Source organism: Sphaerodactylus townsendi, linkage group LG01 (assembly GCF_021028975.2).
Source record: "Sphaerodactylus townsendi isolate TG3544 linkage group LG01, MPM_Stown_v2.3, whole genome shotgun sequence".
Lineage (NCBI taxonomy): Eukaryota > Metazoa > Chordata > Lepidosauria > Squamata > Sphaerodactylidae > Sphaerodactylus > Sphaerodactylus townsendi.
The window spans coordinates 28,338,705-28,355,464 of NC_059425.1; the positions used below are offsets into that span (position 1 = coordinate 28,338,705).

The 16,760-nt window shown below is 50.7% G+C and overlaps 2 protein-coding genes across 4 annotated transcripts; one reads left to right on the plus strand and one right to left on the minus strand.

Moving 5' to 3' along the window:
* Window positions 1-856: 856 nt before the first annotated feature.
* Window positions 857-14,952, plus strand: LOC125437175 (cytosolic carboxypeptidase-like protein 5). The gene is made up of 12 exons (XM_048504587.1): window positions 857-893; window positions 1,102-1,159; window positions 2,355-2,531; window positions 3,328-3,463; window positions 4,986-5,173; window positions 6,073-6,290; window positions 9,069-9,239; window positions 12,556-12,689; window positions 13,062-13,108; window positions 13,575-13,729; window positions 13,868-13,959; window positions 14,168-14,952. Exons 1-12 carry the CDS (start codon window positions 857-859, stop codon window positions 14,237-14,239), a joined length of 1,485 nt encoding a protein of 494 aa, XP_048360544.1. The 3' UTR covers window positions 14,240-14,952.
* LOC125443753 (dolichyl-diphosphooligosaccharide--protein glycosyltransferase subunit 4-like) lies at window positions 14,905-15,635 on the minus strand. 3 transcript variants are annotated; one of them, XM_048516071.1, is made up of 3 exons: window positions 15,551-15,635; window positions 15,200-15,339; window positions 14,905-15,092 (listed from the first exon to the last, which is right to left on the minus strand). In XM_048516071.1, the coding sequence occupies exons 1-2, from the start codon at window positions 15,601-15,603 to the stop codon at window positions 15,225-15,227; spliced, it is 168 nt and encodes a 55-aa protein (XP_048372028.1). In that variant the 5' UTR covers window positions 15,604-15,635; the 3' UTR covers window positions 14,905-15,092; window positions 15,200-15,224. The 3 variants fall into 3 exon arrangements, with proteins under 3 accessions (XP_048372028.1, XP_048372020.1, XP_048372011.1); XM_048516063.1 differs by having other exon boundaries at window positions 14,905-15,102; XM_048516054.1 differs by having other exon boundaries at window positions 14,905-15,107.
* Window positions 15,636-16,760: the final 1,125 nt, after the last annotated feature.

Here is a 16,760-nt window from a genome sequence, read left to right on the forward strand (position 1 = left end):
CTCTATCCCCTTCTCACCTATCCCCTGGCGAAAACTCTCCACCGTGGTGGACTCGGATTCGCTGCTAACTCTAATCTACACCCACTAAACTCATCCACTACTGTGGGTTCAGCCAATTCCCAATCTAACCAGTCAGTACTATATTACAATGTTTAGCTGAGTAGATCATTTATCTTAAACCTTACAATACCATACAATAACCTTCCACTATTCTAATGTTAACCCATTACAACCTGCAGCTCACAACAAAATTTCCACAGTAGCAATAACAGCTATCCAGAGTTGCAGGTGAAACTTCCAGATATTGGTTAAGCAATAAAGAAAATAAAGGAAAAAGAATGTATATAATCCAGGATCGCTATATATTGCCCAGAGCTGTTAATAACTGTTAGCTGTTAATAATTTATATAGCGGTCACCCTAATAAAGTCAGATGTTACAAGGCAGCGACCATGTCCACATGTGGCCAGGAGATGGCGCTGGATCCTGTTCACCGTGTGGGGTGAGAACTGCTGCCACCAGTTCCCAGCTCCCCAGGATAAACAGTAAATTAGTGGAGAATAGACTGTAATAGACGTCAGAGGGCTCCTTCCAATAAAGTGTTTCCTCAAGACTTTTGATCTGCTCAATTTGCTTAACACCGTCCCAGACCGTAAAAATCCAGTCTCAGTCGCTGGGAGAAGGGAGGTCCTGATACTCAAGAAGGGGGAAGCCCTTAACAAGTGCCGGGCAAAACCAAGGAGTAGGGGGGGAATTACTGCCACCAACTCCAAACCCCAATTCCGAGGGGAAATCCCTGAGTCCTCCACCTCCTTCCAGGGTCGCGGGGATCTTGATGTTTGTTCGCCGGGCTGACGATGTGTCCCCCGGGATCTCAGCCGCTCTTCCGCTCGTGTAAGGGCGCAGGGGAAAGGGCCGCTGCCACCGGTCCCACCACCTGCCCCACTAGGACGCCCCGGTCTACTCGCGTCCAAAGGTAGAGGGCAAGGAGAGGGGGTCTCTGTCACTGACCCCAATCTTACCCTCACCACGGTATTTCGAGCCACTCCGCTGCCGCTGTTCTCCTGATCCGCCTCGCCTCCTCTCAACCTCGTCCTCCAAGGCCGCGGCCCGCCACGACTCCACGGCTCGCCGAGAACGCTCTGCCGAGCTGACGAGGCGAGGGGGTTCCCAGCTGCAGTCAGGGGATGTACGCGGTAGGTGTTAAGGGCCGAGGGAATGCCGGGCGCCGTGGGTCTCATACCGGTTATGTCGCTATTTCGTTACTTCTCCGGTATATCTCCGGCCCTTCGCTTCGTCTCTCCGGCCCTCTATTTTTCAGTGCTGCCCAAGCGTTCAGCCCAAGCGCTCAGTCTCCACGGAACTCCTCCGGTCACACTTACAGTAATTAGTTTTTTGCTGCCCCTTGAACATGGACGTTCAGGCGTTCAAGTGGAAAATAGTTACCTGCAAGATTCTAACTCCTAGGTTTTTGCTAAAGTGCTAGGGTGTCTCTAACTAAATAAATCCAAAAGGAAGGTGTAGTAAAATTTTATTCAGGCGGAGCTCCGCTACGAGCGTCCGTCCTAGGCGCCATCTTGGATCCAATTTTCCCTCTCCCACCTCATGCCCAACTACACCAAACACTCCACACTGTCATGGAGAGAAACATGTCCGCCCATGACATGCATCTAAATATGCTGGCCATAGATGCAGGCAAAATGTTAGGAGCTAAAACTCCCAGACCCTGGCCACACAGCCTGGCAAACCCACAACAGCCAGTTGATTCTGGCCTTGAAAGCCTTCAACAATACCTATCAGAAATGATATTACGTACTGTGTGACCACTGCTTAGGGATGAACACGGGCTTTGCCTGGCACCATCACCCTCTCAGGGTCATGGTGGCTCAGCAAAGGAGAGCTTTTCAAGGTGATGCTATGCTTGACCACACAGACTTGTTTAATCTCCTGTGGCTTATTCATTGGAGGGCACTACAGACTCTTGACTGATCTGCCATTCCTCAACCCTTCCGCACTCCAGCCTACTGGCCGTTTCTCCATAGTCTATATACTCTGGCTCCCCAGGGAACATGACAGCCAGAAGGATATGAGGAATGGGTTGAAGCAGTTATGTGGCCCCTGCTTGAGGCTGGGCTGAGCTGGAAATGGTGACTTCTGGTGGCTCTAGCACTTGATGCCTACTAAGCATCTCCTGCAGGTATCTTTCAGCCATCATCAAGTTGGTTGTGATCCCCTCTCTGTGATAGGCCACTCTTGGCCAGCTTCAGTTTCTTTGGATTGTTGGTTTTTTTGCCTCCCCAGGGGGTAGATTGTCTGTCAGCTTCTGCAGTGCCTGCCCCAACCTCTCTGCTTGATCTTGCAGGTTGAGAACATGCTGTTCCCTAAACTCATCTCTCTGAACTCAGCTCACTTTGACTTTGCGGGCTGCAACTTCTCAGAGAAGAACATGTACGCCAAAGACAAGCGGGACGGACAGTCTAAGGAGGGCAGTGGGCGGGTGGCCATCTACAAGGCCTCAGGCATCATCCACAGGTGTGTGCCTTGTGGGGGCGGGTGTTCCACTGAATTTCCATCTGCTTGCTCCTTCTGGATACACAACCTTTAGAAGACAGCCCTAAAGTCTGGTCCTGAGAACCCTGAATAATAGGTATTCTAAGTACATAGTCACGTTGTTTGCTTGATGCTCCTTTTCGTAGTGGTAGACATGGAAGAAGCCTGCACCTTCCCCATCTTTCATGAGGTCTGGGGATGCAGGGCAAAAGTCAAGATTCCTAGGATGCTAAATCTTGTTTCTCAAGCTGGATGCTGCACTTGGCCAGTGGAGCTGCAGAATAGCAGAATCCATCCATCTTTGGCAGAAGGCCAGGCCGGAGTGTGAACACCTTATAGTACCTGGCTCATTGAACTACCTTTCCAGGAGGATCACAGTCTCCTCCATCTTCCTTAGCCATTTTTCAGGAGAGTTGCTCACTAAAGTATCTTGGCAGAATGAGCAAGCTGGTTCATGCTTCCAAGTTCTTTGAAGGGTGGTTGCAGAAATCAACTACAGAGGCAGGGGAAGCTATTACTGTGTTAGGGCTGGGGTGATAGGGTGAACTCAAGGTGGGACAGGTCAGACCTGGCCAGTCCATTTGGACAGGAGCCCAAATCTGGTGCATGATCGCATGTGAATCCCTTAAGTGTGACTAACCTTTTTCTTTCTGTCCTGCAGCAGCCTGCGGGCTTGTTTTTTTCCTCCATCTCTGATACGATCACCCCCACATCCCGATATCTGGCAAAATGTTCTTTCTTGTGTCAGTAGTGATGACCTTTTTTCTCCATTTTCTAGCTACACATTGGAGTGCAACTACAACACAGGGCGATCAGTGAATACTGTTCCGGCAGCCTGCCATGATAATGGGCGGGCAACCCCTCCACCTCTTCCAACATTTCCCTCTAAATACACCGCGGATCTGTTTGAGCAGGTATCAGTCTCCTCCCTTTCTTTTCTTTCTCACCCCAGTAATGCTCGGTAAAGTGTACAGTTCCTGGGTTTGCTTTAGTGCAGGATGGAAGCCTCTTCAAATGATGCTGACCACATCCAGGAAATGGAATGAAATATTTAGAGAATAGACTCCAGGTACACAGGAACTGGCTCATAGCGAAATGGTTTTGCTTAGTTTATTTATTTATTTATTAATTTTCTTATACTGTCCAATCCCTGAAGGGCTCTGAGCGGTGACCAAAGGCCAACAGGCACATATAAAATACAATAATAGGAAAAATAAATATATTAGCATTAAAATAGTTTAAAATACAGTAGCAGCGGCACATAAAAATGTATTGGTAGTGCCCGACCCCAGTTTGCGGCAGAATTTACTCAGAAGTTTGCGGAGTACCCCCCCCCCCCCCCCCCAATCCATCACTTGTCCCAGCCTGATGACCAGGACAGAGACCAGGACACAACCTAGCCCATGACTCAGGATTCCTGAGTTCTCTTGCTGGCCCTGACATAGCAGGGCACGAGGTTTGATGCACCTGTGGCAGGTCTTTCCTTAGCTGCCATCTTGAGAAGATTTCTAGAAAGACCTCTGACTGTTGGCTTTCAGAGGAATCTTTGCCAGCAAACTGAGGTTGACCTTTCCTCACCTGTCTCTCTAGGTGTGATACTATGGGTGTTAGATGGGTGCTGTTGTTTAGACCCTGTGCTGAGCATTAGACCAAGGAAGATCTGTCAAGGTCTGTTCAGGCTGTACCCTGTTCTGTGTCACATTTTTCCTCTGTTGTGGCTGCCTGGTGCCTTGTAATCCTCTCTGTTTTGTGACTTGCCACAATACATGCCACAGACAGCCTGGATCTTAAGAGCACCAAATGTTGGTCACTCAGTGCCCAGCATCCTACCAGTGGTACCTTAATCTAGCCCAAGAGAGACTTTCTGCAATTGAATAGATTTCTCCAGTCAGTGGCTATTTTTTTCTCAAAGAGAAATATGAGGAAGCTCAAGCAACGTCTTGTTCACAGAGGCGGGGCAGGGAGGGCATGAGTTTTCCAGGCCTGGCAGATCTTTCTGATAATTGTATCAAGCTTCTGCTTTTCCCAGCTGCCTCTGTGGTTTCTCCACTGGCACATTCCTTTATGAAAGGGTATAAAAGCACAGATACTTAGGCAGGAGCATAAGAGATATAGCATCTTGTTCTGGGGCAACATCAGCTGTTAGCAGTATCTAATAAATATCAGCTGAGTGACAGCCTGAGGGCTTGTTCCTTAGTAACCTTGGGTTAATCTCAGACTCAGCAGGGGGGAGGACAGAAATGGGCTGCCAGAGCATCTTGGCTAGGGACCCTTGATACCTCCTGCTGGCTCTTGTTGAAAAGAAAGAGCTACCAACTGCGACAGCACAGGGCTTTCTTGGACATTTTATTTGGCTCTTCTCGTTCTGCCATGCCTAGAAAACACACACTTTGGCCACATGACTCAGAGACTAGTGACATCTCTTGCCATACCCAGGTTGGAAGGGCGCTGGCAGTCGCAGTGCTGGACATGGCGGAATGCAACCCCTGGCCACGGATTGTCCTGTCCGAACACAGCTGCCTTAGCAACCTGCGAGCCTGGATGTTGAAGCATGTGCGCAGCATGCGGGGCTTGGCAGGCTGCAGCCGGAGGAAGGGCAACAAAACCCCACCTAAGGGGGGCAAGTAAGAGACTGGACTGGGGGCCTGGTGTCAGGTGGCTGCACTGCAGGGACCTCCCACTTTCCTTCTCAGAACACCGTTGGAATGGGGAGGGGAGGGGCTTGGGTTTCTGTCACAGAGTTGCTTGGACCCTGCCATACCTGTGCATGTGTCTCTTCCCTCCCCAGCCCACCCACTTCCAGGGCTTTGCTGTGCTGTTCAGCAGGTGCAGCCAGCCACCTGCAGCTCTGGAAGATGACTGCGTAGGTTTTTTTTCTGAGCATGTTCAGAGCCACGCCTTTGCCCGGCATGCTACTGCATGTGGCAGACACAGCAAAAAGCCATCTTCTTCCTAGCAGCAGTTGATCTTCTCGGGGGAGGGGGCATTGGATTTGTTTATTGCAGGAGGCCTGGAGAACCTGCAGGCTGGCTGTGGTTGTGGGGAAAATTCCAGAGGGGAACAGGTTCCTGAGGGGAACAGGTTGCTTTCCTCCCTTTACCAGCTTGGACTTGAGTAATCCCTTGTGGGCATCACTGCACACCGGGGTTGTGAAGGTGACACTGTTCCCTAGACACCCCATCCTCCCAAGCTAATTTGAGACAGGGGTACCCAGGAGGAGGAGCTGCTTTAATCAACGCTAGCTCCCTGCATGTAGTTTCAGTGAGGAATCAGAGATACCCTGCTGAGTTCTTCTGAGCCGGTATTAGATTAGCGTCTCAGTCCTCAGACCCTGACATACAGAATGCATGGAACTGCATGTTGTGAATCCCAGCACCTTCGACTATGGCAGAGATTGTCGAGGGGAGAACACAGTTCCTAAAGGTGGGTCTGGTTCCAGAAATCCTGCGTGGCATGCCAGAAAACACGTCATTCAGGAAAGGTTGCCCCAGCTCTTACGCTGACTTTTCCCATTTCCTCCCAGTGTGCTTTCTGCCTCCAGTTCTGAGAATTCTCTGTACCGGACCAGGAGTTTCAGCAACGGCACCAGCGGGGGGAGCAGCAGCAGCCAGCAGACCTCTCCCCTGGTCAAGACCTCACCTAGCTTCACCTTCAGCTGCTCACGGTCTCCTGCCCCTGCAGGCATGGGCATGGGTCAGAGCTCCCAGAAAGGGGTCTCAAGAGTGCTGACTCTGGTACGAGGTAAGCTGTCTGATGGAACTGTAGCAGGAGTGATCCGGTGGATGTGGGCGTGGATCTGTTGCCGACCGTTGTACCCTTGATCGCATGAAATAAAGTTGCTTTCTAGTGGAACCCTGGTATCTTGTAAAAACTGTCTATCTGTAACATTGAGTGCCCCCTCCTCTTTCCCAGCCTTGGGAGAGGCCAAGTTTTTAAAGGCCAGGTTTTAAAAGCCTGTGCAGGGTAGCAAAGCCCGTGCTTCCCTCACGTCTGAGGAATGGACAGTTGGTCCTGGGGGTAAAGAGGCATTTTGCAACAGCTACGTTGCATAATTGCCATTCCAGATGACTGTTTTGGAACAAGACTCTGAGGTTACTGTTTTTTATTTTGCTATTTACGGTCCACTTTTTTCCCCATTGGGGACCCAAAGCAGCTTTCAACATCGTAACCCTCACAATAGCCCTGTGAGGTAGGTGAGGCAGGCTTATTGTCATCCAGTAAGGTTTAATGGCCAAGCGGGGATCCACATCCAAGTCTCCCACATCTAGTGCTGTCACCACACCTCTATACTGGCTTCTATTGCATTTCCAGCACCTCCCTCCAAGTTCTGCTGATTCTTAATCACCCTCACACACACACACACCCCACCATATGTCCCCTAAACACTTTTCCTTCTCCCTCGAGCTCAGTGTAGCACAGCAGTCCTGTGAGGTAGATGAGGCTGAAAGAGTGCTGGGCACAAACAACTCCAGTTAGTTCCAGTTAGCTGAGCAGAGCCTCCCTATTCAAGTCCTAAGGCCAGAGGCATAGGGAGGGAAAATGGCGCCCAGGGCAACACATGCTCCGGGCGCTGCCCCCCCCCCCCCCCGCCTGCATCCCACTTACCTTAGGTGCCGCCAACGGCCCCAAGCAGCCTGATGGGGCCTAACCTGGCAAGGCTGGGCTGAGGGGCGCCTGGCTGTGGCCCTGCCAGGCTGAAGGGGGAAGGAGGAGGGGTGTGGGGGCCATTTTCTGCCCCTCACGTGACTGGACAGTGGCCGTATGGGGCATTTGGCCCTGGTGGCCCTGTTGAAGCTCCACCTCTGCCTAAGGCTGCACCTGGAAGCCACTGATTGGTGCCTCTAGAGAGACTTCGCTGTGTCAGGATGTCCATCCCCATCAGCTCCCCTGCCTGAATCCAGTCACTTTCAAAAAACCTTTGCTTCAAGAAACTACTTTATGTGAATGGTTCTCCCTGCTTCTGCTTGTTTGTTGGAATGGCTCCATCCCTCCTGTGCCCAGGAGGTGTCCAATTCCAGCCTTGCCTGTCAGGTAGAAACAGAGATTAACATCCAGACAACTGCTTTATGCGGCCAGTCCATCTAGCCCAGTTCTGTCTATTTCAACCACAGTCTGGCAGTGTCGGCCCACTCATGAAGAATGTCCACGGAGAGAGGAGAATGCTCTGTTTTGCCCAGTGCATGAACAGACAGAGCACTGTAAACCATCCCCCTGGAGGCAGGCAACCTTTTTGACCCAAGCTGCCTCAGAGACTAGGGCATGGAGTAACGGATTCAAGGTGCAGGAAAAGAGATTCCACCTAAACATTAGGAAGAACTTTCTGTCAGGGCTGTTCGACAGTGGAATGCACTGCCTTGGAGAATGGTAGAGTCTCCTTCTTTGGAGGTTTTCAAGCAGAGGCTGGATGTCAGATCGTATGTCAGGAGGGCTTTGATTGTCTTTTCTGCATGACAGGGGGTTGGACTTGATGGCCCTGGTAGTCTCTTTCAACTCTATTATTCTGCTAGTTTAGAAAATTATCCTGCGAAGATGCTGGCTTACCTGGAGAGGAGGGGGCATGAGCAAGTCCTGTACTTGGCCACAGCCTGCATCCCAGAGGGTTTGCCTTGGGCCCAGCTAAGGACTCAACAAGGGATGATGGACAGAAGCCATGCCTGTTGCCTTCTCCCCCACTGCGGGCCTCAGTGGCACTGCCATCACCTCGAGGGCAGAAAATTAGCCCTGTGTCCCTGGCAAAATGGTCTGGCCTGCACATCTGCTGGGTGGGGAGAGGGGGTTACCCACCCAACTGATACAGCAGGATCCTGCTGTGACTCATCCTGGGGCGATCCGTTCTCTGCTCTTGTCTCTTGCGCCCACCTACCAGCTTGTTCTCTTAAATGGTGCCATGGAGTTTCACCACCTTCTTTCTTGTTGGACAGTGCTGGAGGGGGTGGGATGGGGCTCACAGTCTTGCTGCGCCTTCCAAAGTTCAGCAGCCAGCAACTGTTCAGAGCCTCCAAGACACCGTCTGGGGTGGATCAAAGTTGCTGGAGGCAGAGCTGGGAAGGGAGGAATTCTTCTGTTTGCCAGTGAGGAAACTAGCCCTCCAGCTGTCGTGACTGCCCTTATGCTGCAGAGAATGACAGCCTAAGAGTAAATCGCATCAGAGCCAGTACTTTTTACCCCTCTTACGGCTGTTGGCCTCGCCTAACTCTCCGTTCCATGTTTGAGGCCTCTCTGAGCCCTGTTGTCATATTTGTTGCTGCTATTCTGTCCTGTGTGTTGAAGAAATAGGACAGCCGGCTTCTTGTTTCCTCTCCATTACTGAATTGAACAGTGATCTAAAACATCTGGAGTTGGCGGTTTGAGACAGGAGAGTGGATCTTTCCTCCCTTCCCTTTCTTGTCTGTGCCTCCCACTCACATTGGGTGGGCCTTTTTGGCTGGAGCTCATTCGAGGAGGTGGGAGTGCAGAGATCAGAGGGGGGGCAGAACGCTGCTCTCACTTGGCCTTTTGCTTATCCCTTCTTCTGCTTAGAGCCTCGAGTCCAGGAGAAGCAGCGTCATCAGCATCAGACTTTGCTGCGAGCCGCAGCAAGCAGCATCCAGGTGCCTCCGCCTCTCCCTCCCTCAGGCCGGACAGTCTCCCACCTTCAGCTGCCCCCCAGTCTCAGCCTCTGCCCCCTCTCCACCACTGTCTGCAAGTCAGGTTCGTATCATATCCCACCTTCTGCCTGCACGTACGCTCACTCTCCTGTGGTCAAAGACTGCCTCTCTGCAACAGAAACATGAGCTGGTTTGCTGCTGCCTGGGTGAATCAGCCACCAGGGAATCCAAGGGCAACAGGCTGTGTGCCTGCTTGCTCTTGTGGACTTCATACAAACAGGGAGATCCCTGTTGATTCTGAATTGCTGCTTGTGCCAGCTGGGTAGCCAAGAGTCAGGCATGTGGCTGCTGACAGCCAAGGTCTGCCCGCTGGAGGCTAAACTTTCTCTTCTTGCTGGGCCAGATCTCTTTGCCAGAAGGGAATGTGGGTCGCTCTCTTTCTAGTAAAGCTAGTAGGACATTAAGCAAACACAGTGAGGAGCTGTAATGCAGATTATATTTTTATTTGCTGGCACAGGCCCCAACCATTCACTTTCCAGCTCTACAACTGCAGTATTTATTTGTTAGCTTATTAAAACATTTGTACCTCTTTTACCTTTTCTCATTGGTCAAGGCAGCTGTTTTTTCCTCCATCTTCTCTGCCAAGCTAACCTTCGCTCCCACTGAAGCAAAGCCCGCGATTCCCTTTTCCATGCGCTTGGTGCCTAACCTGCTAGGCAGCAAATCTGGACTGGTCAGAATCCAGTCTCTGGATCATCTCTGCCTCTGGTGGCTCACAACTTTTTCCCCTTCTCCTTTCTTGCTGCTCAGTTTGTGCGTGGAGGGGGGTGATATTTCCCCATGTAGACAACTGTCTTAACTGTCCTCCACCTGAACTGCTCTGGTTCCTAAGTCTCATCACCTTTGGACCCTGCTTGTGTCTTTGCAATTCTGATTAGAAAGCAGAAACCGATACTGGAACTTCTGTTGGAGCCGCAGCTCTCACTGGCATTCAGGTTGCTCCAGTTCTTCCGACACACACACACGCGCGCACACCATGGTTGTGCCTGACTGTAAGGACATCAAGCCATGTGCTGTCTGTGAGGCTGCCCCTTTGGCAAGGTGCAACTCCTAGCATTATTCATGCTGGCCTGCTGTTCTCCTAGTGTCTTGCCTGTGAGTCCTGCACCTCAGAATACTCATCCAGTTTGTCTGAAACGGATTTGATTGAAACCAAGGATTGTCTCAGAAAATAAAACAATTTGTTATGAACCCTTTATGCAAGATTTGACAGATACCTTCTAGGAAACAATTGCCAGAACAAAACCCAGCGACGGCCTGTGCCCTGTGTTCTTGTCAACCGTCAAATAGATTCTTTAAGCGTGACTCGCTGATGCTGGTCTGACAAGAACCAAACAGATTTCATCAAAGCAGATTCTGCCTCGGGACTTCCAGTCAGGAGTGGACCCCAAGGGGCGACATGAAAAGGACAGCTCAGTTCACTTCAACTGTATTTCCCAGCTGGCAGTCTGTAAACAGACAGGTGGCATGCACTGTTGTCTCCCAGACACTTCCCTTACCTTACTGTCAGACATGCGATAAAAACCTTTCGTGAAAGAAATGTTGTCATAACAACCGGTTTTAAAAAGAAAGTCAGGTGTCTCAGAGGTATTTTGAGTCTGCCTGTCAATTAAGACTGAGGGAGAAATGCAATCTCTTTCTTTTAAATCAAACTTTTCGCTTTGGTGAGATCAAAGCTTCCTCTTGGCTCATCCTCTGCAGTTTTAGACCATAATTTGCTCAGTTTGACATGGCTAAAAAGATTTTTAAGGTTTTTTTTTTTAAAGTTTGCTGCATAGAGCAATACTTTGCTAAAAGAGGTGTGAAACTTTTAAAATACATTATTCTGTAGGGAATCCTTCCCTCAGGTGTTGTTGTTTTTTTGCTTTTTAAAATTCCCCCTTACTACACAGTTAGTAGTAAGGACATCTGGCAGGCCTTCTCTTGGTGGCTGTTCTCCATTATGGAAAATGAACTGGACTTTTGCAAAAAGGTTGGATATTGATGGCTAATGCAGCAGTTCTCAACCTGGGGGTCGCGACCCCTTTGGGGGTTGAATGACCCTTTCACAGGGGTCGCCAAAGACTCTCTGCATCAGTGTTCTCCATCTGTAAAATGGATAAATATTAGGGTTGGGGGTCACCACAACATGAGGAACTGTATTAAAGGGTTGCGGCATTAGGAAGGTGGAGAACCACTGGGCTAATGGAACACCACAGAAATCTCAGCAGGGCTGAATACTCCCAAGCTGGGGGAACTGAACTCATCTCTTTAGGAATGAGGATCTTGCTCCTCCAGCCCTCTGTGGAGTATTATGAAGCTGTGCTTCCCAGGTTAGGCTAGCCAGTTCCTTTATCAAGAATACTACATTCATGCAGACATATTAATCTCTCCCCAGTCTTTCCAGTGGACAATCAGAATAGTTTCCAATTCTCCCCACCCAATTTTTTTTGTGGTACTGCCTCTCATTCAAGAAAAGAGCCAGTCTCGTTCATGCAGAAGTGCCTGAGCTCCAGAGGGCAGGTTTCCAAGTGGTACAAGCAAAAGAATGCAAAGAATCCAGTTCTTCAGTTTAAAATTGTTTGTGGTGGAAGAACACTGAAGAAAGGCCTTGCAAGAAGCATGTGGGAATGGTCATGGATCAGAAAAGTCTCCTCCAGTGGATGATATGCTGAGAAGTAAAACCACCACGCAGTATGTATTGGACATAATTAGAGTAGCTCTCTTATGTTTGAATTTTAGCAGCTGCATTTTTGCTGAATAAGCTGTCTATGAGTGTTACAAAGTATATCCCCTAGCAGCAGGTCTTAATGTTTCTTACAAGGCCTTTCTTACTTCAGTGTCTTCCCACCACACAATCTCACACTAAAGAGCTAGGACAGTCACACTCTTTCAAGTGCTGTGGGGCAACTACTCAGATTATCGTTGCATGGAAGAAAGAGTGCCAGGGGTGGCAGACACCAGTTTGCATCCCTGCTGGTACGTGGGGCAAGCTCTTGCCTGCCACAGTGTTCCGCTGCCTCTTCTCATGTGCTCAGCCCCAAAGTTGCTCCAGAAAACTAGCAAGGAAAAGTGTTGCTGCCTTGCATAGGCAGAGAAAGGGGCCAGCTCGACAGATGCACCAGTTTGCCTGGACCCCATCTTTGAGTTGTGGTGCAGCTATGAGGATGATGTGACACTACTGGGTATATGACTTCCCGAGGCATCAAGGGCAGCAACATATGATCCTGTCTACACCACGGTCTCCCTTGGTTCGAGCATCTCTTCTGCTTTGAGCCGTTGTGGGCTTCAGCTAAGTGTTGGTGCTGCAATCCTAGCCCTATCACAAATGCTCTTGGTACAAATGGGAATACTAATTTTTCCCCTCATTGATCACACAGGGACCAGACACTATGGGCTACTTGTGGGCACCAAGGCAAACACCTTAGCAGCTGCCTGCCATGGACTGCAAAAGGCAGAGCATTCCGGAGAGGAGCTACAGGCCCCTTCACCTTGTAGCCTAACGCTGCTCCAGGTAAAGGGAGAAAGGGGGGATGGGAGTCTGCTTTACCAGCCTCCTTAGCCTGATTTACAGCTCTCCTCCAGAAGAGGAAGCCAAGGACAAGGCTGCAGCTTGGTTCAGAAGGGGCAGGTAGTCGCCAGTCAAAGGCCTGTTCCTTGCCAGGCTCCCCTTCCATGCCACCAGTGTCCTTTCCACGAAACATGATTCTTGGCTTCTATTCTTTCCCCTTGCCCCAAGGTAAAGCATCCAGTTACCTGTCCTACTCTTCAATCCATACCTACCTCTTTGCTCCTCATAATTCCAACAACCCAGTCTACACGCAAAGTGTTTGGCTTGTGTGCAGCCTTCCTCCTGACATTTCTCTCTCTCTCTCTCTCTCTCCAGAATCTCTCAAGGAAACTGAACAGTGACAAGCTATCAGAGCCATCCAGGTAAGGAATGTGTGACAAGAGCGATCAAGTGTTCGTGCCTGAGGGGGAGGGAGATCACAAAGGGAGCTATTCGACTTCTCTTTTATGCTCCGGATGATGTGAAAGGGCCATCCTCAGAGTGTGTGTGCCCACATCTCCTTCACCACACCCAAGCAGCTAAGACTGAATAGTGTACACTGCCAACTCTACCAGCTCACTGCCAACTCAGACAGCTTTCCCAACTCTAGCTGTTGCCATAAGAGCAGGACCAGTAGGGCTGGTGGCCTGTTGTCTCAGTCAGTAGTCGCTGCCATCCTCCCCTCCTTCTGTGCAAAAACTCCCTATGGCTGAGTGGAACTTTACGCCTGTGATATCTACCCCTGATGGGGGCCTGCCCAATCTGCATGGCACCAATAGGGTGTCTGCACAGCCACATGGATTACAGGGAACATTGGTCCCAGTGCTCCAACTCTTGCTATTCCTTCAGCATGGAGATACTGGCACCTCGACCCAGCCGGATCCCCATTCGCAGGAAAGGCCAAGCCCAGCACCTACTCAAGTTCCAGAGCTGCAGCAATGATTCCTCACTCAAAGTGTGGAAATACTCACCCTCACAAATGCCATCCCAGAGTTCTCTGCCAGGTACGTTCCTGCACAACATGGGCCATTTGGTTAGTTTCTAACAGGGGCATTATGGTTAGTTTCATGCCCCAAATTCCCTGAGGTCCCATTGCTGCTGGCAGGCTCATCCACCCTTTCCTCATCTGCCCCTTCTTCCAGAGTTCCCACTGGAAGTGCCAGAGATGACTGCAACAAATCAGAGGGAAGAGTCACTTTTTCTGTGCAACACTCCCAAGGTTTTACTGGACAAGGTACGGGGAGGGGGGAGTTCTGCTAAGCAAGCCTACCCAGCGTCCCTCGTCTGCAGCCGCTGCCCTCTACTTGAGCACCTGTCGTGTAGACAGCTGAAGAAGAAGCGCACCCCATGAAGTGGAGGCAGTGCCCGCCCTCCCCCACCCAAAAAAAGCATGGGGGTAGCATTGCCCTGCAAGTTCCTTGAGGCAGATCTCTCTGTTGCAGCATCTCCCGGGGCGCACAGATTCCCCTCAGCTCACCTACCACAAGATCCTGTCTTTCTGCACAGAGGCCTGATTTGCCAGGGAGGGCTCAGCAACTGCAGCCAACCTGTTCCAGCTCCTCAGGAGCCTCCACCCCACAGCACGCCAGGCACAAGACGGCTCCACCATGCTCACTGTGGGAGAGACCGGCTGAGACACCCTTCCTGCTGACATCCAACAAGTCCTCACACCATCCATCATCCCGACCCTGTCCTTTTAAACCAAAGCTCCTGTTTCAGCTGCAGCAGCCACTGGTGTTTGCTTGGAGCCACTCTTCTGGGTGTTAAGGCCCCCTTCCACACTCAAGTTGCAGTCAGCTGCACAAGACACCAAAGGCCTAAACAACACAGCCAGGCCAGTCTCCCTGGAGCCCTCTTCTCTGCTACCTTCATCAGGGTCTGGGGTTGTCTCCTTTTGCCCTCTGACCATGGACCACTACAGTACAAGGAGGACAAAAGCCTATCAGGGTGGATGAAATCTGAGGTTCTCAGTGAGACAAGCTCTCCCCATGGAACATACATCGCAATCAGACACACACACACACCCCCGAAAGTTGTGTTTGGAATCTCTTTAAGGCCGATTCACCACAAAGCCAGCCACGCCTCCTTCTCCAGACCTATGGGCAGGGGTCACCACCTTAGGCCATTTCTGCAGCTGTATATAGTAGTTACCGGGTTGGAAGATATTTTTGAAACCAGATTGTCTTGTAACACGTTTCTATTAATAAAATTTGTTTGACAAAAAAAAGAGAGAGAGAGAGAGGCCCATTCTGCCCTGCTGTGCCACGCCTTGCTTTTGATCCAGGTCTGTGCCATCACAGTTACAGGTGTTTTGTTCTTGTCCAATGGAGCAGGGAGGAAGAGGCTGTCCGATGCAGGGACATGACGCCGGCGATCACTGCTCTGCCAAAGTAAAGGAAAGACGGTTGAGGGAGCAGCTCTTCCAGTCAACTGCGAGGAAGGGAACTGGGGGAGGGGGCCGACAACAGACTTACCTGCTTTTTTGGAGGGGAAGGATAGTCACTCCTGCTTCTTGGGATTGTTGACGGCTACGTAGTGGTAGAGCACGACGAGAAGGAAGAGCGACACGCCCAGCATGTTGGCGAAGATGGCCAGTTGCACGTCGGTCACCATCCTTAGGGGACGGGGGAGAGAAGGGGTGTGTCAGTGGGGTTACCTGGTCCAGGGATGCTTCCACTTCCTGCAGCGGCTCTACGGCTCGTCCGGAGACGGTCTGGGGATCGTCCTAGACGGCTCCCTTCCTCTCCGCGGTCTGCCGGGGACAAAGGCGGGCGCACGGGGCTGCTTTCCCCCCTCCCTTACCTAGCGGTTCAGGATGACGCTACCTTGCGATAAGCCGCGTCCCAGTTTCCGCCGCCGTGCTCCGTGGGAGGGGCATAAAGGGATGTGCGCCGTGGCGCTTCCGGTTGTTCTTCGGGAGACATCCGCTACGGGGCAGCGCCCCTACAGGAGGAGAGGAGAAGAACGCCTTTGCTTCGGCCCCGTCCTCTGTCGGGTGGGTGGAACTTCGGTCTGGGTGGAACTTCGGTCTGGAACTTCGCTCTTCTCCGCTCCTCCTCTAGGGGCGCTGAGTTAGAGCCGGAGTGGAAGTGTGGCTGGGGCTCAGGCTGGGCGCGAAGGCCTCTTTTTTGAGTCTTCAGTAGGGAGTCAGCGCCACAGGGTGGCAGAAGGCTTAGCAAGACTGGCAGGCGACTCTTTTTCACTGGGTTTGTTACAGGGAAATCAGACGATTTGTCTTGTCTTTCAATTGAGTTGTGGCGATTTTGGACCAGTTTCATAATATTGGTCTTGTACTGCTTCTCGGCCAGGGCTCTAGCACTCCTACCTGGATGCTTACTCAGGTGTAATACAAATATTTGCTCCTCTTAATATTGATAGTCAATATGGTGTCATGGTTAGAGTTGGACTGGGATTTGGGAAGGCCAGATTCAAATCTCCATTCACCCATGAGACTCCTTTTACTTTGCATAGGAACATAAATGAGAAAAGCCTTGCTGGATCAGACCTGTGGTCCATCTGGTCATCATCCTGTCACAATCACCAACCAGTTCCTCAGGAAGTCCAACAACTGTTGTCTGACAGACAACAGGGGACAGAGGGTGAAGTCTTTCCTTGATCTTGCCTCCTGGCACAGGGGTTCAAGTTAATTCAGAGGTTTACTCCCAAAGATGCAGAGGTTCCCTTCAGACACCATGGCTGGTAGGCACTGATGGATCTATCCTTCATGAATTTGTCTAACCCCATTGTAAAGCTGGCTGTACCTGTGGCCATCACCACATTCTCTGGCAGTGAATTCCACATTTTAATCACTCACAGTATAAAGTATTTCCTTCTGTCTGTCCTGAATCTACCGTGCATCAACTTCATTGGATACATCAAGTTCTAGTATTTTTGGAGAGAGAATTTTTTCTCTTTTTCAACTCTCCAACCTGTGCATAATTTTATAAACATCTATCATATCCCTCCTTGAAGAGTTTGGATTTATATCCCCCCTTTCTCTCCTGTAGGAGACTCAAAAGGGCTGACAAGGAAATG